This window comes from Geotrypetes seraphini, chromosome 4, assembly GCF_902459505.1.
Source record: "Geotrypetes seraphini chromosome 4, aGeoSer1.1, whole genome shotgun sequence".
In the NCBI taxonomy this organism is placed as follows: Eukaryota; Metazoa; Chordata; class Amphibia; order Gymnophiona; family Dermophiidae; genus Geotrypetes; species Geotrypetes seraphini.
The window spans coordinates 278009013-278034331 of record NC_047087.1 but is presented as its reverse complement, the minus strand read 5'-3'; the positions used below and the strand labels follow the sequence as shown (position 1 = coordinate 278034331).

Genomic DNA, 25319 nt, shown 5'->3' with positions numbered 1-25319 from the left:
CACTTGGGTAGTTATAGATAGCTGTCTGTCGAAATGAAACACCAGAATGCTAATTGAGGGGGGGGATTGGAAAGGTGGTTCCTCTCAGAGTTAGGAAGTCCAAGGTGAAGTTGGTGGCAGTGGCTAGAAAGAATTTCTTTTTCACTCCCTCTCTTTTTTGTATATAATATTGTGAACTGCCAAGCTGCGTTCACATTATATCGGCAATATATTGAGCACATATAAATAAAAGGGCTTAAAAGAGGAATATTCAATGGTGATTAAGAATGCTTTTTCATTTTGGCTATAGGTTGACGTTAAAGATTCACATTTGGAATGGACACCATTGATGAGAGTTTCCTCAATAACAGGGAATTCAGATGTGGCATCTTGCTTAATTGAAGCTGGAGCAGATATAAATGTAAAAGACAAGAATGGCAAGTCACCTTTAATGGTATGCTTTTGAATTTAATACAGAAAACTAAAGGTACACAAACTTTTTTAATTAGAACAGTTATATATTAAAACATGGATAAAAACCTATTTTATTTTTAAAGATTTTTTGTTTTTATCCAGCCATTCTAATTAAATATAGCATAATGGTTAGGTAGCAGAAGACGGTACTTTGAGGAACTCTAATATAAATTTTTAATGATTAAAATAACTTTCATTCTTTTTTTTGAGAGAAACTCATCTTTATGAACTATTCATAATTTCTATAGCAGAGTTATCACAGATGCATAGGTTTGTGCTGCTTATAGGAGCTGAGTGAATCACAACATGGTACTGTACCTAGGAGGCCAATTCTCCCACTTGTCCTTGGTGGGAAGAACTTCTGCTTGGACTTCTAGGGGCAGGAAGAATTGTGACAGCTAGTGGGGGTGAGGCCACAATAGGTCTTAAAGTTTGGAGAGTATGAGCTATGCTCACAGTCAGGGCAGGATTAATTCTTCGAGGGCCCCTAGGCACCCAAGTACGCTGGGCCCCCCTGGCCTGCCCCGCCCCTACCCTGTCCCTGTCCCACCCCCACCCCGTCCATGCCCCGCCCCATTTATCTGTTTTCTTATTTACTTCTTTATTTCCCCTTGTATTTCTTTTTTTTAGCATACCAGTGCACAGTTTTTCTTCTATGCAACCCCCAAACATCTCTGAACAAATCCCCCTTCCTTCCCCCACCTACTTACCCAGGACTTTAACTCTGAACCCTTTCCATGCATAAATAAAAGTGTTCAAATATTTGTAAAGCAGTAATACTATCCAAAATATGTCTATATTAATAACCAAGTTTACAACGCCTCTCAACTGCCTCACAATACATCAACCAACTGTAACCCATATGTTCAAAGAAGTGTGGGATGAACACAGAGGATCTAGAATCAGAAAATAATATTAAATATTGAACTAAGGCCAGTACTGGGCAGACTTGCACAGTCTGTATATGGCAGTTTGGGGGAGGATGGGCTGGAGAGGGCTTCAATGGCTGGGAAGGTGTAGATGGGCTGCAGTAGGTTTTGATGGAGATTTCGGCGGTTGGAACCCAAGCACAGTACCTGGTAGAGCTTTAGATTCTTGCCCAGAAAGAAAAAATTTTAAAAAAATTTAAATTGAATCAGGTTTTGCAGACTGGATGGACCATTCGGGTCTTCATCTGCCGTCATCTACTATGTTACTATGTATAAACAACCAAATCTGTAACTCATCTAGCACGTTCCACTCCACTTGCAACGAAACAACAAGGGAAGCAGTCCACTAAAGAATCCAACATAAAACAAAAGATTGGCAGAAAAATAAGGAGATTCAAATCAGGTTAATTCAAGGTGCTCCCAAGAACCATGCCTGATGCATTTCACCAAACAAGGCTAGTCAACGCTAACAAAAAAACTATGTCTTTCATACAAACAGAACACGAAAACACCTTTGCCTAGTATGGAATATGTAATCATAAACTAACCTCTTCCCCTCTTACAAAACTGTAGTATGGTTTTTAGCCACGGCCAGCGCTAAAAAATGCTCTACAGTTTTGTAAAAGGGGGGGATAAAATATAAATACGTAGACAAAGGTTAAATAAAACCACCAAGAAACTGGACTCTGCATACAATGCAACACCACAGAAACAACGATGTCCCCTAAAGCAAACAGCGATGTCCCCTAAAACAAAAAAATAAATAAATAGAAATTTTTTTCTACCTTTGTCTTCTCTGGTTTCTGCTCTCCTCATCTTCTTGTCACTCTCTTCTTTTCATCTTCTGTCCTTCTGTGCCTCTTCCAGAAATTGTCTGCCTCTTCCTTCCATCTATTCTTCCCTCCCTCCCATTGGTGTGGCATCCATCATCTTCTCTTCCCTTCTCCAATGGTCTGGCATCTCTCTCCTCTTCTTCCCTCTCCGACATTCCCATGGTTGGGCATTTCACTCTCTTCTCTCCCTTCCTCCCACTTCCATTAGCTTCTGCCCCCTTTCTCTCCCTTCAACCCAATTCCATCCAGTATCCTTCCCCTTATATCTCACCCCTTCCCCTGCACACCAATTCCATCAGCACCTTTCTCTCCTTGCACCACCCTTCCATACTACCCTAGCCATCTTTCTCTTCCTCCACCACCCTTCCATACCATCCTTCTCACAACCCTTCCATACCACCATGCTCCCTTTCTCTCCCTCCACTACCCTTCCATCCTCCTTTCTCTTTCCCCCACGGCAACACCTCTCCCCCGCATCAACAGCATTGTCCCCCCAGCAACAGCAATGGGCCCCCCCGCGGCAACGCCCCCCCCCCGCAGCAACGGCAATGGGCCCCCCCCTGCAGTAACGGCAGTGGGCCCCCCCGGAGTAACGGCAACGGGCCCGCCCGCAGCAACAACAGCAATACCAACGCGGCCGAATGTATTACAGGAAAGTACCGTGATGACTGCTTCTGCCAGTCCAGCCCCCTCCGACGTCACTTCTTCCAGAGCAAGTAAGTGACGTCGGAGGGAGCTGGACCGGCAGAAGCAGTCATCGCGGGACCTTCCAGTAACACATCCGGCCACATTGCCGTTGTTGCGGGCGGGCGGTTACTGCGTGGGGGGGGGGCATGTTGCTGTTACTACAGGGGGGGCCCATTGCTGTTACTGCAGGGGGGCCCGTTGCCGTTATTGCGTGGGGGGGGCCCGTTGACGTTACTGCGGGGGGGGGGGCCCGTTGCCATTGAAGAATAGCAAGGTGAGTCACCCTCCTTCAACAGGACCCCTCACAGTTTCGGGCCTTAGGCACATGCCTAGTTGGCTTAGTGATTAATCCGGCCCTGCTCACAGTACTCCCATCTACCCATGCTACTATTCTTCTATGAGATACTTAGTTGGCATAAATGGGTGAGCCTAAATTTTAGTCGTGGAGTCAGCTACTAGATGTATTCTATAAATTAGGTGCAGTTTACATAATAGTGCTAAGCACATTTTTCCCACACCACCATATATAGAATTTACCTCATATGCATGAATGTTTATTGTATTGTGTTTAGGGAAAGGGAGAGAGGGAATGGGACTTGTATACTGACTTTTTGTGGTTACACATTTAAAGCAGTTTACATATATACAGGTACTTATTTTGTACCTGGGGCAATGAAGGATTTATGGCCTCTTTTAAAAAGCCGCGCTAGTGGCTGCGCTGCACTAATGGCCCCCAAGCCCATAGAGATTTATAGGGCTTCGGGGCTATTGCCACGTGGCAGCTGCTAGCGCAGCTTTGTAAAAGAGGCCATAAGTGACATGCCCAGGGTCAAAAGGAGCAGCACTGGAATTCAATCTCAAAACCTCTGGGTGCAGAGGCAGAAGCTCTACCACTAGGCCACTCCTCTCCTCCTTTATACAAAGTGAAGCACAAGTAAACATACATAATAAAATATACAAACAAACTTAAAATCATATATAAAAACAAATCATAAGCTAAGCATATAGCACAAAGCATTTAACTACAACCAGGAACCTATGGGTGGGGCCTTAGGTGCCTGTAGGCCCCTCCCCAGTGCATCCCACAATGCACCAGGAAGGGGCAGGCCCGCCATTCGGAAGACGGCGGGCCTTCCAGCCAGCTGGGAGGACCTGTTTATCCGTCCATCAATTAAGGTTAGTGTGTGTGTGTGTGGGGGGGGGCATGGTTGGGATTCGGGGGGATGGTTTCCAGGAGGAGGCCTTGGGCTCCCTCTTGCCAGTCAGCAGTTCGGGGGAGGGTTTCCGGCAGGAGGGCTTGGGCTCCCTCCTTCCGGTCAGCGGTTCGGGGGAGGGTTTCTGGCAGGAGGACTTGGGCTCCCTCCTGCTGGCGATCGCAGGGTTCGGGGGGAAGGTTGGCCGGCTGGAGGGCTTGGGCTCCCTCCTGCCAGTGATCGTAGGGTATCTCCACCAAAATTCCTGAGCAAATCACTATAAATGAAAGAAGAAAACCTCAGGTTAACGGTGAGCTTATAAATGCTCAATCTCCACCTCCCACATCATCGGCATAAAAAACTTTCATTCATGTGCTTAATGCCAATTATTAAGGAAATTTTTATATGATTAACAAATGAGGATCACTGTAAATGCTCAATACTTTTATCGCCGCTTTTTATTACTCCTAATAGTAGTTGAGTCCAACAATCCAGGCCCTATTACTTTCCCCAGGCACTTCATTTTAGGCACCCAGTTATAGAATTGCCCCTAGTATGACATGGTATATTACTTTCTGTGTCTAAGAGGCTCGTTTGCTAAGCTGCGGTGTGCACTGATGCATAAAAAGCATGACTGTGGGGCATACTCAGTGTCCCACAGTAAGTATGGGATCAACGCACGCTCCTCGCATGCTAAAAAATAGAAGTGTTGGAGAGATCGAGGTGTGTGTGTGTGGGGGGGGGGCTGGGTAGATGCTTTTTGACACACGTGCAGGGCATGTATTAGTGGAGGGATCCAGTGATCAGGCACTCTTTGTGGTTGAGGATTGACAAGGAGGGGGCAAATTATGTTGATGGGAATGGAAAAGAGGGGCGTTTTATGTTAATCAGGTTTTCTATTCCGCATTTATCTGTTCAGTCAATGCAGTTTGGTAAAAAGACCCAAAATAACCCAAGCCTGAATAGCTAGAATTGATGTCAAAATAACGATCCCCCTAACTGACTACCAACATTACTGAAAGAAAATCAATTCTCAGCATCATTATCTGCCTGAAGATAATTGCACTGGATCAAAAAACACATAATTAGAATTTTTATAAGTAACTAAACATTTACATGGGTATTTTAGGAAAGAAGTAGCTCTCTTAGTCAAGGCGCTGGATTTTAATTGAAGAAAAGACTTGATCTTTGTAACTCTTGAGACATCATAGAATGCCTGCACCAAACTTAAAAAAAAAAAAAAAAAAGGCTTATATAATGTCTGAAAGAAGAGACCAGGAGGGTGGCCTGTGTACTAATAACATCTTGTGAAGATTCAAGGAAATTAGTTAAATTGAAAGATTTAGATGTTTCCAAAGCCCCCTCAGTCTTCTCCTTTTGGACCTTTGCAATAGGCATGTAGTGATAGTTCTGATCAATATTCCGCTGGTGGCAGTCTGTAGTTTTTTAAAATGCTGTCACTGCTTAAATTAGCTCTGGATATACAGTGCCAGGACATATCCAGGCCAGACATTGATTGTCCAGGGTTAATTGTTCCTGTGCTGACTACCAGAGCTTATGTGGGCTCCAGCTGATATTTAGCCAGGGCTTGCATAAAATTTATTTGAGCCTTGGCTGAATATAAGCCAGGACCAGCATAAGGGTTAAATTGCTGGTCAGCCCTTCCCATCCTCCCTGATGAAGGCTATACCCTCCTTCTCCCAATCCTTCCACCACTCAGGATAGGCCCAGGAGCAGCGGAATATTTTTGTGTGGAAGTGCCCAACCTCCGCCCTTCCAATTTACCCTTGACCATAACCCCCTCCCAGCTCCAGCTCTACACCAGCTCCAGCATCTCCGCTCCCCTTCCCTTCCCTTCCCTACCATCCCAGCTTAGTAAAAGGAGCCCTAAGTCTTTTTAAAGGGTCCAGAGAAGAGCGACTAAAATGGTTAAGGACTGGAGGAGTTGCCGTACAGTCAGAGATTGGAGAAACTGGGCCTCTTCTCCCTTGAAAAGAGGAGACTGAGAGGAGACATGATCGAAACATTCAAAATACTGAAGGGAATAGACTTAGTAGATAAAGACAGACTGTTCACACTCTCCAAGCAGGGCAGGATTAATTCGTCGAGGGCCCCTAGGCACACAAGTACACTGGGCCCCCTGCCCCGCCCCACGCCACCCCACCATGCTCCCAGGCGGAAACAGGAAGCTGCGTCAGAGGGAAGCTTTGGGCAAACAGTATCGCTTGCACAATTAGTTCTCGTTGCCTTTCTTACCCACGTTGCATGCTTGTCTTACTTTCCATCGATGTGGGGGGCCCACATTGGGTGCTGATCAGGGGGGGGCACGTTGCCAATCGATGCTGGAGGGGGCCCATCGCCATTTGGAAAAAAACAATGTTGATGCCCTCCTTCATAAGGCTCCCCTGGCCATTTCGGGCCCTAGGCACGTGCCTACTTGGCCTATTGGTTAATCCTGCCCTGTCTCCAAGGTAAGGAGAACGAGAGGGCACTCTCTAAAGTTGAAAGGGGATAGATTCCGTACAAACGTAAGGAAGTTCTACTTCACCCAGAGAGTGGTGGAGAGCTGGAATGCTCTTCCGGAGTCTGTTGTAGGGGAAAACACCCTCTAGGGTTTCAAGACTAAGCTGGACAAGTTCCTGCTAAATTGGGACGTACACAGGTTTCAAGACTGGGATGTACACAGGTTTCAAGACTAAGCTGGTCAAGTTCCTGCTAAACTGGTATATACACAGGTGAGGCTGGACTTATTTTAGAGTACTTGTCTTTGACCTGGGGGCCGCCGCGTGAGCAGACTGCTAGGTGCGATGGACCACTGGTCTGACCCAGCAGTGGCAATTCTTATGTTCTTATGTCTCTCTTCATGGCATCCAGCATTGATCTTCTTCCCAGCCTCTCAAACTGCCTCCATGTTCAGCATCTCTCTCCTCGCCCTCTCAAGGTGTCCAGTCTCTCTCTATCCATACTCAAGACCTGCTGGCTCCCGCCATCTCCAAATGTCCTGTTTCAGAGGAGGCAGAATCTGACAGGCCCTAAGAATGTGCAGATGCTCAAGGACCCATGCTGGCTAGTCCCAATGCCTTTCTGCAATGTTGCTGCCCAGTAGAGGAAAGTAAGAAGAAAACCCCTTGTGAGGGAACAGGGAATGAGTGAGACAATATTCCTTCTAAGGACTGAATTGACGTGAAGAAAACATTTATGTTAAATTACAATGTGAACACTTAATAGTTTAGTATACTCAAACTACACATGAAAAAGGACACCAGCTGGATATCGTAGCTTACATGTCCCAACAGACCTCACACCCAGAAATTCAAACCTTAAACCGAAAATGGAACCGTTCCCTTTGGTCTGATCACTACACCTACTCCTTCGAAATCAATTGGTCTTGTAACAGATACACTCAACAGACTACCTTCCTCTCATGCAAACATATAGATCCCTCAGTATTCTGGACAAAAACAGACAGCATAATCCAACACTACACATCTAAAGACTTCATCTCAAAATGGAACCTGCTAAGTAGGGCCACACTAGACGAACTAGCCCCAGAAAAACCTAAAACCAAAATCCACAGAAAATCAAACAAATGGTTCGACAATGAACTACTCCAACTCAAAAGACAATGTAGACAACTGGAAAGAAAATGGAGAAAAAGCGACCAAGAATCCACAAAAACAGCATGGATAGTAACAAACCGAAAGTACAAACAAAAACTGAAAGAAAAAAGAAGGGCATACTACTTGAAACAAATTGGAGATGGACCCCAAGACTCAAAAAAGCTGTTCCAGCTACTAAAAGTCCTCACAAACACAACACCATACATAGAGAACAACAATTCGCCCCCACCTACAGCCACCCTCTTAGCTACCTACTTCAAAAACAAAATTGCAAATATCAGAGCCTCTTTCAACGGAACACCCTCACACATAGAAACATCATTTCCACAAACAGAAAAAGACTCAGTCATAGCAGATAGAACCTGATCCCATTTCTCACCTATAGAATGGGCAGAGTTCAACAATCTTTATAATAAATACAGCCATGCAGCCTGTGACCTCAACCATTGCCCCCCATACCTACTGAAAAACTCAAGCATATTATTCCACTCCCTACTTCTACAATGGATATACTCATCACTACGAGAGGGTTTTTCCCACAAGAACTCAGTGAAATCATAATAACTCCTATATTAAAGGACCCTAAAGGAGCAAAAGACCAACCATCCAATTACAGACCCATTGCCTCAATACCATTGTACATCAAACTGATGGAAGGTCTTATAGCAAAAACTTTAGCCTCTTACCTAGAGAATCACATCATACTCCACCCTACACAATCGGGATTCAGAGCCAAATACAGCACGGAGACACTACTAGGAACACTAATGGACACTGCAAGACAATATCTCTGTACAGGCAAGAAAATCCTGTTGATACAACTAGACCTTTCTGCAGCCTTCGACTTGGTAGACCACGACATGCTTCTTCAAACTCTCGATTCAATAGGAATCTCAGGCAAAGTACTTGCATGGTTCAAAGGATTCCTACAATCAAGAATTTACAGAGTCAAAACAATGTAAGAAAAATCAGAACCATGGTCCAACCCCTGCGGAGTTCCCCAAGGATCACCCCTATCACCTACACTATTCAATATATACTTAGCCTCCCTCAGCTACTACCTAGATAATCATGGCATAATTTCATACAGCTACGCAGATGACATCACTATTCTCTTGCCCTTCGACCAACCAGAACCCGTCATGACAAGCACAATACACAAAACTCTCGATTCAGTTGCAATTTGGATGACAGAGCACAAATTAAAACTTAACCCTGACAAAACAAATTTCATCCTACTAGAAAACAACAAAACTCCAACATTAACTAATCTTGTAATAAACTTGATCTCATACCAATACAATCTACACTAAAATTGCTAGGAATCAACAATTGACAGAGGCTGCACCATGCAACCCCAAATTAACAAAATAATAAAGGCATCATTTATGACCATGAGAAATCTAAGAAAAATCCGAACATTCTTCGAAAAGAAGCAATTTCTACTATTGGTACAATCTCTTATCCTTGGGATGATAGACTACTGCAACATACTATACCTACCTTGTCCTGCGACTATGATGAAGCAATTGCAGACAATACAGAATACAGCCCTGAGACTTGTCTATTTCCTAAAAAAATATGACCATATCACAGAGGCATACCATGACTCGCACTGGCTTCCAATAGAAGCGAGAGTGCACTTCAAATTCTACTGCTTACTTTACAAGGCTCTCAACGGAGAAAGCCCAACCTACTGGAATAACTGACTAAATCAATCCTCCTCAACCAGACATAGAAGATCCCACTCACTATTCACTCACCCATCATCCAAAGATGTCAAACGAAAAAAACTTTATGATAACCTAATAGCTTCCAAAGCAGCTAAACTGGACAGACAAATCACCACTCTGTTATCTTCGACTACAGACTACAAAGCCTTCAGGAGAGACATTAAAACCATATTCTTCAAAAAACACATAAAACCTTTCCAGCACAACCAATCCCAACACTCTATTTACCCTTAGATCTCTCTAATACTCTTTTATCTATCAAACGTTATCTAAAACCCATAATTTCACCCTATGCTTATCTCCTAAAGACCTCCACTTCCCTTTGGTAACTCTTTACCCAATATATATTACCTTAAAAATTCTATGTCTTCGCTTATTCTATTCCTTCAAATTTTGAATGTAATTTTGTTTTAGTTTGGATGTAATCTGCTTTGAACCACAAGGTAATGGCGGAATAGAAATCACTAATGTAATGTAATATATACTTGATATACCACCCTTCAAACCATTCACACAGATACATATACAGGTATGCACTCACACACAAACTTAAACACTAACAGGGAGGTTATAAAAAATTCTGCATGCTTTCTCTGGAACGTGTTACCAGAGGATGTGGTAAGAGCGGATAGCGTAGCTGGTTTTTTAAAATTATTATTATTTATTTATTATTTTACAAGTATATATTTGTAGAGAAAGCAAAAATTATGCATAAAAGAAATATTTCCAATTTGAATAAAGTTAATAGGACAAAATTATAAGCTTAATTCCCAACTCAAGTCCTCAGTTTATCAGGATCCAAAATGTAACCAAGCAAGATTAATAAAGAAATTTTCAAAAAGAAATAAGACTAGTTTAGACTGAACTCAGGGGAATCTCATTTTCTCATACATAGGGCTTAGCTCTTATCTTTTTCTTTTTCCAGTCATGACAAAAAGAGAAATGTGGACAGTTGGAAAGACTAAAAAAGACAAACTTTTGTGAAGAATAATGCACAATGCATTTACATGGGTGATGCAAATAGAATGTTGCCCATAGGGCTAATATTCCAGGTTTTAACAACAGAAATTCTCTACAACGCCTTTGGGTATCCCTAACTAAATCTGGATACATTTGTATTTTCAAGCCTAAAAATTCCTTTTGCTTATTTTTAAAGAAAAATCTCAATACAAAATTTTTAACCATTGTGAAGCTGTTTTAAGAAAGATTTGGAAAGTTTCTGGAGGAAAAGTCCATAATCTGTTATTGAGAAAGACATGGGGGAAGCCACTGCTTGCCCTGTATCGGTAGCATGGAATATTGCTACTCCTTGGGTTTTGGCCAGGTACTAGTGACCTGGATTGGCCACCATGAGAATGGGCTACTGGGCTTGATGGACCATTGGTCTGACCCAGTAAGGCTATTCTTATGTTCTTATGTTCTCTGTTTCTTTTGCAGAAGCAGAACATAGATAGACCTTCACCCACTATAGAATAAGTAATCACAAATTAAAAACAGAAATTACATTACATTACATTACATTGGTGATTTCTCTTCTGCTAATACCTTGCGGTTCAAGGCGGATTACATAAGAGTTTTCAGGAGGTTACAAGAACTGTGACATAGCATAAGAGATATCATAAGAGTTACAAGAATTGTGACATAGCGTAAGAGTTACATAAGAATTACCAAAGAGTTGTCGAGATCTTAAGGTGATAAATGTTGGGTAATTAGAAGCATAATTAGAGTATGTTAAGGGTATAGATTGGGTTGGTGGGGTTTGGGTAGGAACTGGTTGTGTTAAATAGGTTTTATATATTTTTTGAAGAGTAGGGTTTTAGTTTCTTTCTTGAAGGTTTTGTAGTCTGTGGTCAAGGACAGCAGAATGGAGATTTGTCTGTCCAGTTTAGCTGCTTTGGTGGCCATTAGGTTGTCATAGTTTTTTTCATTTGACATTTTTGGATAGTGGATGTGTGAAATATGTAGAAAAATTAAACTGAACTCCCAAGAAGCCAGACGCTGCATACACTAAACTCCAGGGAAAGAGAAACAGTGATGTATCTCCACCTGTGCTGTTCAAAATATAAAAGATATCAGTTTTTGAAATTTATATCTGCTATATTGTCATCACTACATTTCCAATTAACAAATACAGATAAAACAAAAAATAGAAAATAAGATGATATTATTCTACTGGGCTTAATACATTTTTCAATCATCCTTTAGAGGCCAAAACCACCCTCCGCAGGTCATGACCATACACAGTCCTGACTAATCAGAAATGCTACCATACTACTTTATTCTACACTAGGGGCTCCTTTTACGAAGGCGCGGTAGTGGTTTAACGCGCTTAATAGCACACGCTAAACTGCCATCCGCACTAGCTGCTACCGCCTCCTCTTGAGCAGGTGGTAGTTTTTTGGCTAGCACAGGTGTTAGCACATGATTAAAAGTCACACGCACTGAAGCCACTAACACGGCTTCATAAAAGGAGCCCTAAATGTAAAATTCTTTTTTTTCTACCTTGGTTATCTGGCTATTTACATTTATTGAGACGGCTTGGGGAAATCCATGGCTTATTCCTATGATAAGCAGCACAGAATCTGTTTTACTTCTTGGGATCTAGCTAGGTGCTTGAGACCTGGGTTGGCCACTGTTGGAAACATGATACTGGGCTTGATGGACCTTTGGTCTGTCCTAGTATGACTGTTCTTATGTTCTCTCTATCCAGATGTAGGGCTACCACGGCTTTGTAGAAGGGGTCCTTAATTCTGTCTTACTATCCAGTTTTCAATTTCCCTCCTTCTTCCTGAGGTTATCTACAACTTTCCTTCTCTTTCCTCTTCCACTTTCTTTTATTCCTCAATATTTAACTAATTCTAGCCTCTCTGTTCCTCCCTCATGTCAAGCATCTGCCCTTTCTATATTTTGCATCTCTCTTCTTTCATGCTCTTCCATCCAGATTCTGCCCATTCTCTCTCCCTCGTCTGTCCAGCTTCTGCTCTCTTCCACCTCCTCTCCAGTAGTTGCCCCTCCTTGCATCCAGAGTTTGCCCTCTCCTTCCCCTCTCCATCCAGTGTCTACTCTTTTTCACATCTTGAAGCCATATCTGCCTTCTTTCTCTCCCCTTTCTATTCAGTTTGTTCTCTCTCTTCTATCCAGTGTCTGCTCTTTCTTTCTCCCCCTTCTATCCAACATCTGCCCCCTATCTCTCTTCCAACCAGCGTCTGCCCCTTCTTTCCCTCTTCCACCCAGCATCTATCCTCTGCTCCCTCCCCCTTCTGCCCACTCTCTACTGCTTCTACCAGCCAGTGTTTGCTCCCCTCTCAGTCCCCACCCCCACCCCCTGCTGCTGGTTCTTCAAATCATAAATAGCAGCAAACAAAGGCTGATCCTGCCTCCTCAGGCCACTTCCTGAAAGCTGACAGCTTTCAGGCTGGCAAGATTGTAGTATTTGCTGGCCTGAAAGGGCCCAAGGCCTGAATGTCTAAGAACAGCATTGTACAGTTTCATGACTTGTTTATCTCTTTTGACCATTGCTATGGCTGACTTACAGCTTTAGCAAGCTCCACCTGAGTTCATGTCAATATTACCTGGTGTATGTTGGTTGTTATGCAGAGAGAACAGATGTCCTCTCTGACAGTGTTTGAACCTTTATATACTGATAACAGCAGACTTTTGGACATGTGCTATCCTGTGTTTGTTTGAAAGATAAACATTGCATTCGAATGTCAATATAAAAGAAGCCATTCAATGTTGTTAAGTTCGTAGCTCATCTGAGGAGTGAACACTTGCATTGCCCAGAAGCCCATCCCATGGAAATGGCTCCTAGTCTGACTGTTGAGGGGCTATCCGTTTTGTGAGAAACTAAACGATATAGTTTCTATCTACGGTGATGTATCTTTTCTTTACTAATAAATAGTATATGTAATTTTAATAGAAGTTGGTGGGTTGTCAAAAGTTTTGCACTGGCCTGTTGTACAGTATGGCTAAGCAGAACAAATATGTACTTGCTATTGAACATGGGAAATCCTGGTATCTAATTTAGAAACCTTTGAGTCTAGATCAGGGGTGGGCAACTCTGGTCCTCGAGGGCCGGAATCCAGTTGGGTTTTCAGGATTTTCCCTATGAATATGCATTGAAAACAGTGCATGCAAATAGATCTCATGCATATTCATTGGGGAAATCCTGAAAACCCGACTGGATTCCGGCCCTTGAGGACCGGAGTTGCCCACCCCTGGTCTAGATCAATCAATTTATCCACAGTTTGTTGAGAAAAATGGGCAAACTGTAGTAGAACATAAGAACATAAGAAATGCCTCTGCTGGGTCAGACCAGAAGATTGCAAAAATTTATCTGACCCTGATAAGAACATATGAGCTGCCATACTGGGACAGACCGAAGATCAATCAAGCCCAGTATCCTGTTTCCAACAGTGGCTAGTCCAGGTCACAAGTTCCTGGCAAGATCCCCAAAGATTAAAACAGATACTACAGCTCAGTTGTCTTCTCCAAGTTAGGCTTCCTGCTTAGAACCCATTATAGATGCAGTAGATGAAAATTCCATTTCTGGAATAACCACAGATTCCAGCACCTGAACATGTGCTTCAGGACTTAGTGGACCTAGCTTTGTTCCTGTTCTAAGAGTATTGTGACTCAATCCCTGAGAGGTCTAACTCAGCACTTAGGGAGAATGAAATAGGGGGAGCTGGAGTATTCCTTCCCCTAGTGCCAAGAGAAACCTTAAAGCAGCTGAAGAAATTAAATTAGGGAATACAGTTCCCAAAGGTCCAGGAATTGATACAACCAATTTCTCCATTGGACTAGGCACCCCAGCAGTGGTAGAAACATTGTTAATTTCTGCTCTTATATTTAGCCATATAGGTGGTAGATCTATAAATATCTGAGGATGGAAAGAAGAAGGAAGTTGGCATCAAAATCCCCCCAATTCACCATTTTATGCCATGGCTCCAAAGGGGCTGGGCTGGGTGTTCCTCTTTAGGCATGCCCCTTTGGGTATGTGCCTGTGGCCACACACTACAGGAGCTGCTCTGCTTTATACATTGTTCCTGCCCTTGTTGATGATGTCGTTGGGGGGATCAAAGAACCAGACCTGAAATTTCCTCCTCCAGGAGCCAAGACGGAACTAGTGAAATGGTATACTCAACAGACTCATTCCTTCTTCTCCTGGGAAGCTTTCTTTAATATGAAGTTGTTAATTTCCTTTGTCTCTAATGTGGTTGTTCTGTAAAAAGAAATATCCTGGGCCAATTGGATAAACAAAATGTGCAAGGTGCAAATAAGTCTACAGCTAATTTGATTTACAAATTATGCAACTTTTGAATAAACCTGTTTCAAATTTACTCCACCTTTTACGAAGCCGCATTAGCATTTTTTATCACTGGATATCTCAATCAACCCTACTTTGGTTAGATTGGCTAGAAGTGATCCTCATTTTGTTTTAATTACTATTGCTGGTTATGTAGGCCTCTTTTTTTGCTGGATAAATCTTAAAGCAATAAAATAAAGGAGTCTGCTTTTATGATAAATTTTGTGCCTCAGTCAACTCTTTCACAAGCAGCCAGATAAAATTCCAACTGCTTGGCTGCTCATGCCATTTTGTGGAGAATAATATCTTAATATTAGAGAATGACATAGGGACAAATTTGTCCCCGCAGAAATCAATTTCACTGTCCCATTTCCGCAAGTTTTGTCGCTCTCCCTGTCCCTGCCCCATTCCTTTAAGCTTTGCCTTAATCGCACAAGCCTCAAACACTTATGATTTTAAAAGTGTTTGAGGCTTGTGCAGATGAGGACGGAGCTTGCAGGAATGGGGCAGCGGCAGGGACAGGTAAAGAACTGGACGGGACTGGAAAATGAGTTCCCGCTGGGAATAGGGGGAGCTGGAGTATGCCTTCCCCTTATCCCCATGTCATTCTCTACTTAAGATCACTACAAATGGTGCAAAATGCCGATGCTAGAATTTTAATTGGAAGATCTGAACATATCAAACCACGTAGCTTTGCAGTTTAAATGACTAATTCATCTTGCGTTGGCTAGTAGTGCACCTCAGTATATAAATATTGTCTTGAAGATTTTATAAGCTACTAAAATCACTTTGGTCCAAACAGATCCAGATCTTACATATTCAACAGGTAAGACAGTTTTGAGTAGCTGAAGCTTGTAACAGGGCTTTTTTAGTGGTGGGACCAAAAGAATGGAAAGCAGCCATTAGAGCTAAGGTTGATGAAAAAACATTTGCAGCTTTTGAAATAAATTAAAAGCTTTATTTTTTACTTAGGGCTCCTTTTACAAAGCTGCGATAGCGATTTTAGCGCACTGAATTGCCATGCGCGCTAGACGCTAACGCCAGCATTGAGCTGGCGTTAGTTCTAGCCGCATAGTGTGGGGTTTAGCGCATGCTAAAATGCTGCTTGCGCTAAAAACGCTATTGCAGCTTAGTAAAAGGAGCCCTTAGGCTTTTCTACCCAGAGATGAGGACAAATTTGGGTAGTGCAGGCAAGCAGCTCTGATTGTAGAGGATAACGTGCTTGGAAGAGTGGAGTAAGCAAGTGTAAGAGTATTAACATAAGAACATAAGAAGTGCCATCTCCGGATCAGAGCTTAGGTCCATCAAGTCCGGCGATCTGGCATAGTTTTAGTCCCCATATCATTCTAAGCTTCTCATAAGGAGATGTGCATCTAGCTTACCCTTAAATCCTAGAACGGTGGATTCCGCAATTACCTCTTCTGGGAGAGCATTCCAGGTGTCCACCACTCGTTGCGTGAAGCAGAACTTCCTGATATTTGTCCTGAACTTGTCCCCCCCCTTAGCTTCAGTCCATGTCCTCTTGTCCGAGGTACTGTTTTTACATGATCCTTGTTAGTGTTTAGCACCATTATGTTTCATTATATGGTTCATGTATTTATTATATATATCCCAGGCAATATTCAGCCTGTGGTGGTTAGAATATTTTTAAACAGCTGCCATGGGCTGAGTTTAGCTATAGATATTCAATGCCAGGCCATATCTGGCTACCAAGACCGAATATCCTGGTCTTGGGTGGCCTTTATAAGTTATCTGGGTGCAACTAAATATTGACCTAATTGTTTAGTTCCCCACCCACAACTGCAGATGGGCAGGATATTACTTTCATTTTACGGTGAAATAACTAAGTCAGCAAGGTTAACAATAATCAAAATAAAATAAAGTACTCAGCACACACATAAACCAATGTTATAAGTGTTGACAGTAATTTCTTCCCTCCCCCCCAACTAATAATGTCATACCCTACCCCCTTCCTGGAGAAGTATAAATCCTTGAAACAAATAGTGAAAGAATGAATTAGAACTAAAAATCTGCTTTGGATCCTAACCAAAAAAACTAAACTGCTAAATCATTCAACAGTACAGATTGAGCTCTCATCGTTGGAGTGCCCAAGTAGGAGTCCTGTATTTTTAGACATCGTTTTTTGGGCAGTCTGGCCACGCATAACCCATCATTTTTCTCCATTCTCAATAGGTCATGCATTTGATTATGCCACTGAACAATAGTAGGTGGAGCAAAATATATCTTTTACCTATCAAACAGGACTTTTGTAACAAAAGTACCGATACTTGCTTATCTTCCGCAACATCATCCTTTAAATCCAAAAGACATCTTCAGGGTGTTGCCTCCCGAGTACAACTGTACATGGATCTCGGATGACTCCACAAAAATGTTGGGCAATCCCAAACACAAGGCTTGTATGTAGCACTCTGGGAGGTACAGTTAGGATAGGTACCATCTGTGGGGAAACCCCATTTTCTGGGAACAGGTTGGGTGGATGTACATTCACAGAAGAAAATTATAATGAAGTTCACGGAATTGTGTACTCTTACCAAATGCGGCCCAGAACTTAAACTTGCTTTTAACTGATCTAAGGAAAGGAAAGGTAGAAAGGGAAAAGGATTGGGACTTGTATACAGTGTTCCCCCGGTCATTCGCGGTTGGCGTTTGGTGGTCCCAGTCTTTCGTGGTATTTTCCGACCGCAAACCACCGACCAGGAGAAGACAGCTGGAGAGGCAGGAGAGAGCAGCCGGAGCGCCGGTGAGTGAAGGAAATCACTCGCTGTATGCTCCGACCGCCTCTTCCTGCACTAAAGTCGGGCCTTACCAATCAGGAACTGCTTTGACATGCAGCTCCTGATTGGTAAGGCCCGACTTTAGTGCAGGAAGAGGTGGTCGGAGCTAGTGGCATACCTAGCATATGTGACACCCGGGGCCCATCATTTTTGACACCCCCCCATCTATAAGAAAAATATGATTTTTAGTAACAATCCACATATTGCTAAAAAACGTTATTGCGGTTTAGTAAAAGGGGGCCATAATGCAAAATATAGACAGCATATATAAATTCTCAAAACTGACACATTTTGATCACTAAATTGAAAATAAAATCATTTTTCCTACCTTTGTTTGGTAATTTCATCAGTCTCTGGTTGCACTTTATTCTTCTGACTGTGCATCCAATATTTCTTCCCTTCTTTCAGCCTCCTGTATGCTTCTTCTCCTCCAGACCTCATTCCCTCCCCCAACTTTTTCTTTGTTTCACCCTGCTCCCTTCTTTCTTTCTCTCTCCATGCCCCCTTTCTTTCTGTATGTCTGTCTTTCTCTCTCTGTGCCCCATTTTTTTTTTCTTTCTTTGTTTCACCCTGCCCCCTTCTTTCTTTCTCTCTCCATGCCCCCTTTCTTTCTGTATGTCTGTCTTTCTCTCTCCGTGCCTCATTTCTTTCTTTCACCCTGCCCCTTCTTTCTTTATCTCTTCATGCCCTCTTTCTTTCTCTATGTCTGTCTCTCTCTCTCTCCGTGCCCCATTTTTTTCTTTCTTTCACCCTGTCCCCTTCTTTCTTTCTCTCTCCATGCCCCCTTTCTTTCTCCATGTCTGTCTTTCTCTCTCTCCGTGCCCCATTTTTTTCTTTCTTTCTTTGTTTCACCCTGCCCCCTTTCTTTCTTTCTTGCTCCCTGCCCTCCCCCATGCCACCGTCATTAGGAAACATGCTGCCACCGCCGCCGGGGAATAAACTGCTACTGCCGCCATTGGGAACAGGTCGGCACCGAGTTCTCCCTGCTTTTCTTCCCCACGGGGCTGACCAATTCGCGCCATCCGACGTCAATTCTAACGTCGGAGAGGAAGTTCCAGGCCAGCCAGGCAGCAATTGGCTGGCCCAGAACGTCCTCTCCGACGTCAGAATTGACATCAGGTGGCAAGAGTTGGTCGGCCCCGCGGGGAAGAGAAGCAGGGTGATCTCAGAACACGGCGCCAGCCTGTTCCCCGATGGCGGCGGTGGCTTGGGGGAGGGCAGTGAGAAGGGAAGGGAAGCAGGTTGGGCACCCCTGCTGTAGACGACTCGCGATCCGCACTCATGTGGCTAAAGAGCTGCATGCGGCTCGCGAGCCGCAGTAGCCAACCACTGTCCTAGGGAGAACACTGGAGGGTGGCCAGCTGTGCACCCCCTTGGGTGCCCCCCCGCTCCTCCCTTGGTACGCCACTGGTCGTAGCATACAGTGAGTGATTTCCTTCACTCGCCGGCGCTCCAGCTGCTCTCTCCTATCTCCCCCATGAAAAACCATATTCACGGTTTTTCAAGATTCGCGGGGGTTCCTGGAATGGAACCCCTTCGAATAGCGGGGGAGTACTGTACCGCCTTTTTATAGTTTTACAATGACACTCAAAGTGGTTTACATACAGGTACTTCAATGGAGTAGTCTCCAAATCCTTGTGTCTGTTTTTTCACTATTTTTTTTGAAAAAGATCAAAAAGATCAGCAAAATATCGAGTGCCACTGGCTGAATATTGACCCCCAAATGAGGGGTTATAGTTCCAAAGTATGTTGGAGTTTTATATTAAATGCTTGCCAGCACTAAGAAATATTTCAGAAATATCACAGTTGAATGGCTTATTTCCCAAAATTCCTGTCTATTTTAGTTGTATTGGACCTAGAGGGTTTTGGAAATAAGCTCTTCATTAATGATTGTTGAAATTTCTTAAAACATTTTGTTTCCTGTAAATGCACTCTTCATATTTTTATTCATAATGATGTGAAATACAATTCAAATGAGAAATTACATCTAGTAGCCAGAAAGAATATATTATATTTTTTCATACCATGTTTAGGTTGCAGCACTCAATAACCATGAAAACTTGGTTGCATTACTGTTGGAGAAAGGAGCAGACTTTTCTACCATGAATGAGGTAACCTATTTATAGTATTTTAATTTTTGCTTTAAAATCCCACATATCTGGTTTCAGGATGTCATTGGTTGTGTCTTTCAGTATGGCAAAACTATAATAGACATGGCTCGTGCTTTTGATAGAAAGGTAAGGAACATTTTCACATAGAAATGCAAAATTTTAATTCATATTTTCAATATATTCATTGCATCAAAATGTGTTGTTTTTTTTTCTTTCTTCTTCCTTTTTTTCTTATTTAGAATGTGGTTGCTTTATTGATGAACCTGCAAAAGTAGACCTTTAAAATACTTAAATGAAGAATAAAGGAAGAATGTAGCATTTCGCTATGAAAGATGAATACATGCATGAGAAACAGGAGCATTTTCCAGAGTATTGATCTCTGCTTTGTAAAAGCTGGTTATTAAGGATTAATGATTGAAGAATTTAAAGGACCCACCCCCCTGTAGCTATTATGTACTTTGCAGGATTTTTAAAAACTGTAGTAATTTCTAACTTAAATCAGTTAAAAGCAAGCATTTTTAATTGCTTTTGGACATCGATATGGATCAATCACATTTACGTTCCCAAATTACATTACATTATGGAATAGATTAATGTGATCTGTGATGGGGAATTTTATCAGGGACATGGGAAAAATTGCATAGAAAGTAGGTGCACAGAAACATATCACCTGCTTTTATATGATATACACTTAGGTGTTGCTGTACAGGCAGTATTGGCAATTATACATGTACTAGTATTTTAGCCCGTTACATTAACAGGTGCTAGAATATATGTCTGTCTGTCTTTCTTTCTGTGTCTCTCTCCCTCCTGCTGTTTTTCTTTTTGTCTGTCTCTCTCCCTGGCCCCTTTTGTCTGTCTGTCTGTCTTTCTGTGTCTCTCTCTGCCCCTGTGCCTTTCTTCTTTTCTTTCTGTCTGCCTTCCTCTCGCTGTCTGGCTTTCTTTCTATCCATCTGTCTCTCTCCCCCCCCACACTTCCCTGTACAGCAGCCACAGCAGCATTCCCTCCCCCTCCATGTCTCTGTGCAGTAGCATTCCCTCCCTGCCATTACTTCCCTGTACAGCAGCATTTAGATCCCCACCTTCCCTGTGCAGCAGCCACAGCAGCACCAGCATTCCCTCCCACCCCACACCACTTCCCTGTACAGCAGCAGCGTTTCCCTTAACCAGAAAAAAAGCAGTATACAAGTCCCCATTCTCTTTCCTTTATAGAATTGCACCCACCAGCATCCAAATTGAGTTAGGCACCGGTAGGCATCTCTAACATAGGTGCCGGTATAGTAGGCCAGATTTTACTTGGCCTAAAATACCAGTATCTAACTCATTCCATGCCCAAACTCCTCCCCTAACCATTCCTACTTTTCGGATAGGTACCTCAGTGTAGACACCTACATAGTGCCTACAGAATTAGATGCCTACCTTAAAATTATTATTTTTAATTGGTTTTTAATGGTGCTGTTCAATTAACAGGCTGATTGAATCAATTAAAAAATTGTTAAGCACCTACATCGGCTAGGTGCACCGATCTGGGCACCAAAGTGCAGGTGCTTTTTATGGAATCAGGGCCTAAATGTTGGCTTTTATCCTACCAACATCCTGAAACTTGGAAAGAGCGAAAAAAATCACCACAGCGATATGCCTCTCCACACCTAGTAATAATACACTGGAGACACTCTGAGGGCAAAATCATGCACACAACCAAACTCAATAATGAATCATCATACTTTAAATTTTATATATGAAAAAGGAAGTTCTCAGGGGAAAAGCAGTGCTTGCCAGTGCCTTTCTAGAAAATGATGAACTTAAACCTCAAAGGATTTACTTGTCACTGTAAGTTCACATCATTAAACTCCTCAATTTAAATTACCGGTAAGCAAGCAACATTTACCCTAAGATTATTACATGGTTAAATACATGGAATTGTCCTAGAAAAGTGATTCTGTGTTAAATCTACAGTACACGGTGAACTTAGCCCACGATAATAATTCAAAAACAATTCATGGAAAAAAGTTTTATCTGGAGAATAAAGATAAATTTTGACGTCATCCGACAGGACCCCATTTAGTGACCTCTTTCATGGACTAGGTGTGTTTCATCTTCATTAGAACACCATCACATTAAGCACATCTCATCTTTCACCAAAGCGTCATTGTGTGCTTTCTTCAACAGCGGGTTTACTAATTACAGTACGGGGAATCCTTCTAAAGGCTAGATGTCAGAATTCATAACGTGATGATGTCATAATATAAGAAACTTTATTGTTCAAATGTGAAAACAACAGTGAACGAAGCATTGCAAATTTTTTTTTTAAAAACCAAACCATTAAACCCTTCCCTCCTTTCCTCTCCAGCAAATTTTTCCTCTCTCTAGCCTAATGGCAGCTCTGTGTGCTTTTAACTTCGCCACACAGCTGCCGCTAGCAGTAGTTTAGATACGGTTTCATCAGGCAGCCTTGGGGCCTTTGCTAGGCCAGTCCGCCTCGCGAAGCGGGCCAGCCTAGCAAAGGCCCCGAGGCTGCCTCATGAAACCATAGCAAAACTACTGCTGGCAGCAGCTGTGTGGTGAAATTAAAAGAACACAGAGCTGTCGCTACTGGTCCGGGAGGCATACGTGGCAGGAGTGCCGGCGAAGGCAGGAGGTATATGCGGCAGGAGTCCTGGCATACGCAACGAAGGCAAGAGTCCCGGCGAAGGCAAGAGGCATATGCAGCAGAAGGCATACGCATCAGGAGGCCTGGCATGGTGAAGAAAGGAGTCCCGGCATACGCGACGGCAACAGGAAGTTGCAAGTCAGCTGACGCCGGCACCAGAGCCTCTCTTCCTGCCCAGTGTGCAGTTTGTGGAGGGGACCGAATCCTTCACAGACTGGCAGGTAATTTTTGTGGACCGGCAGTTGAAGAACACTGGGGTTGCGCACCTTAATAAAAAGACCCCATAGTTGCCAGGTGCAATGAGTACCTCTTATACTAAGTATCCACCGTCAACATTTAAAGGGAGGGGGGTAATTTTGTTGAGTTTAGCACCCCTAATCATCATGAAATGGTGGATACTGTGGAAGCAGTAGCTCCATGATATCAGATCGTAAACTGTATTTCATATTGGGAGCTTCAAGACTAAAAATATGGGAGAACCAAGATGGTGTCCAAGTAAGGCACAGTTGAGAAAGCTCCCCTTCTACTATGTATAAAATCTTATTTTCATTGCCTCTTTTTAATGCCTAAACACAGGGAAACAGAAGGTGACTTCCTTACTGTGATAAACTGTGATAACAGCATTCACGGTACCTGTTGTTCCGGTTAAACCACTATTAGGCTAAGGAAGGAGCCCAATTAGCATGACAAGGTGTCATTGAATCCTTCTAGACTCTACACCAGGGGTGTCCAACCTGCGGCCCTGTGAAGTATTTTGTGCGGCCCCGGTTGAGGGCGATGCAGTGTTTTCCTCTGCTGCCCCCGGGTGTTTACCATCTTGCCGGCTTCCTCCTCTGCAGTGTTTATGCATTTTTTTTCGTCCAATGGGCCCAGGGAAGCCAAAAGGTTGGACACCCCTGGTCTACACCTTGGCTGTTGGAGGGACCAAGGAGCATTCCTGAGTTGCCTGAGCTGACAAACCAGTTCACCTCCTACTATGTTAAAAGGCTGCAGTTAACTGTTGAAAACAGCTGAGGTTACATCGTGCTTTTGCTGCACTTATGAAGTATAACACTTTCCTATAAGAATGTGATTCAGTGAAAATACAGGGGTCCTTTTATGAAGGTGCGATAAACGATTTAGCGCACTCTAAATGCTAAGGCATCCATTATATTCCGTGGGCGCCTTAGCATTTAGTCCGTGCTAATCTTTAGCACACGCTAAATCGGTTAGCACGCCTTAATAAAAGAGTCCCACAGTAAGTTAGCCATAAAATACCTGTTTTTAAATGCTTGCTAGTGCTCCTTTTTCCGATATAATCACAAACATTTATTCACCTTTTTTTTTAAACGACAACAACCAACAACAACCAAAAAAAAAAATCACCCAAATGTTTTTCTCAAATAGAGTAATACTAACTTGTCTTTTTTGTGTGTGTACGTTTACCTTAATAAACATATTACCTGGTCCAGTACTGCTTCTCATCTGTCCCTGCTTGCTGTGTCAGGTGGTCAGTTTTGATTGTTCACAGTTTGAAATACCCAATAAGATAATAGGACAAGCAACACCGCCATCGTTTTTGATTGAAAAAAGCAGGATGAATGCCACTCATTTTGTAGAGTGTTGCCCATATTTATGGTTGTACATATCAAATTCCCCAAAACCTACAACGGGGGTGTCAAAAGTCCCTCCTTGAGGGCCGCCGTCCAGTCGGGTTTTCAGGATTTCCCCAATGAATATGCATGAGATCTATTAGCATACAATGAAAGCAGTGCATGCAAATAGATCTCATGCATATTCATTGGGGAAATCCTGAAAACCCGACTGGATTGCGGCCCTCGAGGAGGGACTTTGATACCCCTGACCTACAAGGTTAGTTTTGCAGAAGAAAAAAGGAACCCGTATTCTTATGATGACAAAAGAATAATTTGCAAATGAAACTTGAGAAGGAAAGTCACGATGCATGCAAACAAGCCTCTTGGGAAACAATTTTAATTGAAATGAAGAGTTTTCCTGAATAATTTCCATTTTTATGTAGGTAAACAGTCCTTAAATCATGATTTTTGTTCTTCACTATTGAATAGCCTTTCAGATGTATGATACGTCTTTGATTCAGTGTAAATGCAGAATGAAATATCCTGGAAAGGTAATTAAAAAATATAGGAAACAAGAGCTTCTTGGAGCAATTAATAAAAATGAAAATATTACATCTTTAGCCAAATGTCAAAAATAAAAGAATACAAACTTATATAGCGCTGAAAGGCATATGCAGCAGGGGCTAAACAGATTTAGATGAGAAGTTATCAACATGGTCTACTGTTAAGCTATTGTTTTACTGTTAAACCAACCAAAAATAACACATCTACTATCACTACTTATCATTTCTATAGCCCTGCTAGACATATGCAGTGTTGTACATTAAACATGTAAGAGACTCCTTGCTCAATAGAGCTTACAATCTAATTAAAACAGACAAACAGGGGTTAGGGAATTTCTCACAGAGTGAATGATAAAACAGACCTGGGTACTTTACAAGTGAATGGGAGTCAGAAGTTAAAAGCAGCCTCGAAAAAGGGGGCATTTAGCCTAGATTTGAATACTGCCCAAAATGGAGCTTGGCGTACTGACTCAAGCAGTCTGTTCCAGGCGTATGGTGCAGCAAGATAGAAAGGACAGTCTGGAGTTGGCAGTAGAGAAGAGGGGTACAGATAAGAGAGACATACCCAATGGAAAGATAAGAGAGAGACCGAGTAGCTGCAGAATGAATGCACTTGGAGATCAATACAAGAAGTCTGAACGGTATGCGGAAATGGATAGGGAGATTGAGAGAGGACATGATCGAAACATTCAAGGTACTGAAAGGAATAGATTTAGTAGATAAGGACAGGTTGTTCACCCTCTCCAAGGTAGGGATGCAGCAGAGGAAATTAGGCCAGTAGAAGACCTGAAGCAGCGTTTACTGTGCCTGCGACGCTGCTGCTCCTGCCGGGTTTGTCAGCCCTGTAGCGGTGGGAGGGTCAATGATGGT

At 42.7% G+C, this 25319-nt stretch overlaps 1 protein-coding gene across 3 annotated transcripts in view; it reads left to right on the top strand.

Moving 5' to 3' along the window:
• Positions 1-20500, top strand: part of FANK1 (fibronectin type III and ankyrin repeat domains 1) — a 105939-nt gene extending 85439 nt beyond the window's left edge. Inside the window, exons 8-11 of one of the 3 annotated variants that reach the window (XM_033940738.1) lie at positions 290-433; positions 19585-19662; positions 19744-19788; positions 19902-20500. In XM_033940738.1, the coding sequence (XP_033796629.1) occupies positions 290-433; positions 19585-19662; positions 19744-19788; positions 19902-19937 (303 nt within the window). In that variant the 3' untranslated portion in view covers positions 19938-20500. Of the gene's footprint in view, positions 1-289; positions 434-13191; positions 13447-19584; positions 19663-19743; positions 19789-19901 lie in introns of those variants that run through there. The other 2 variants (XM_033940740.1, XM_033940739.1) reach the window with 2 other exon arrangements.
• The last annotated feature ends 4819 nt before the right edge of the window (positions 20501-25319 follow it).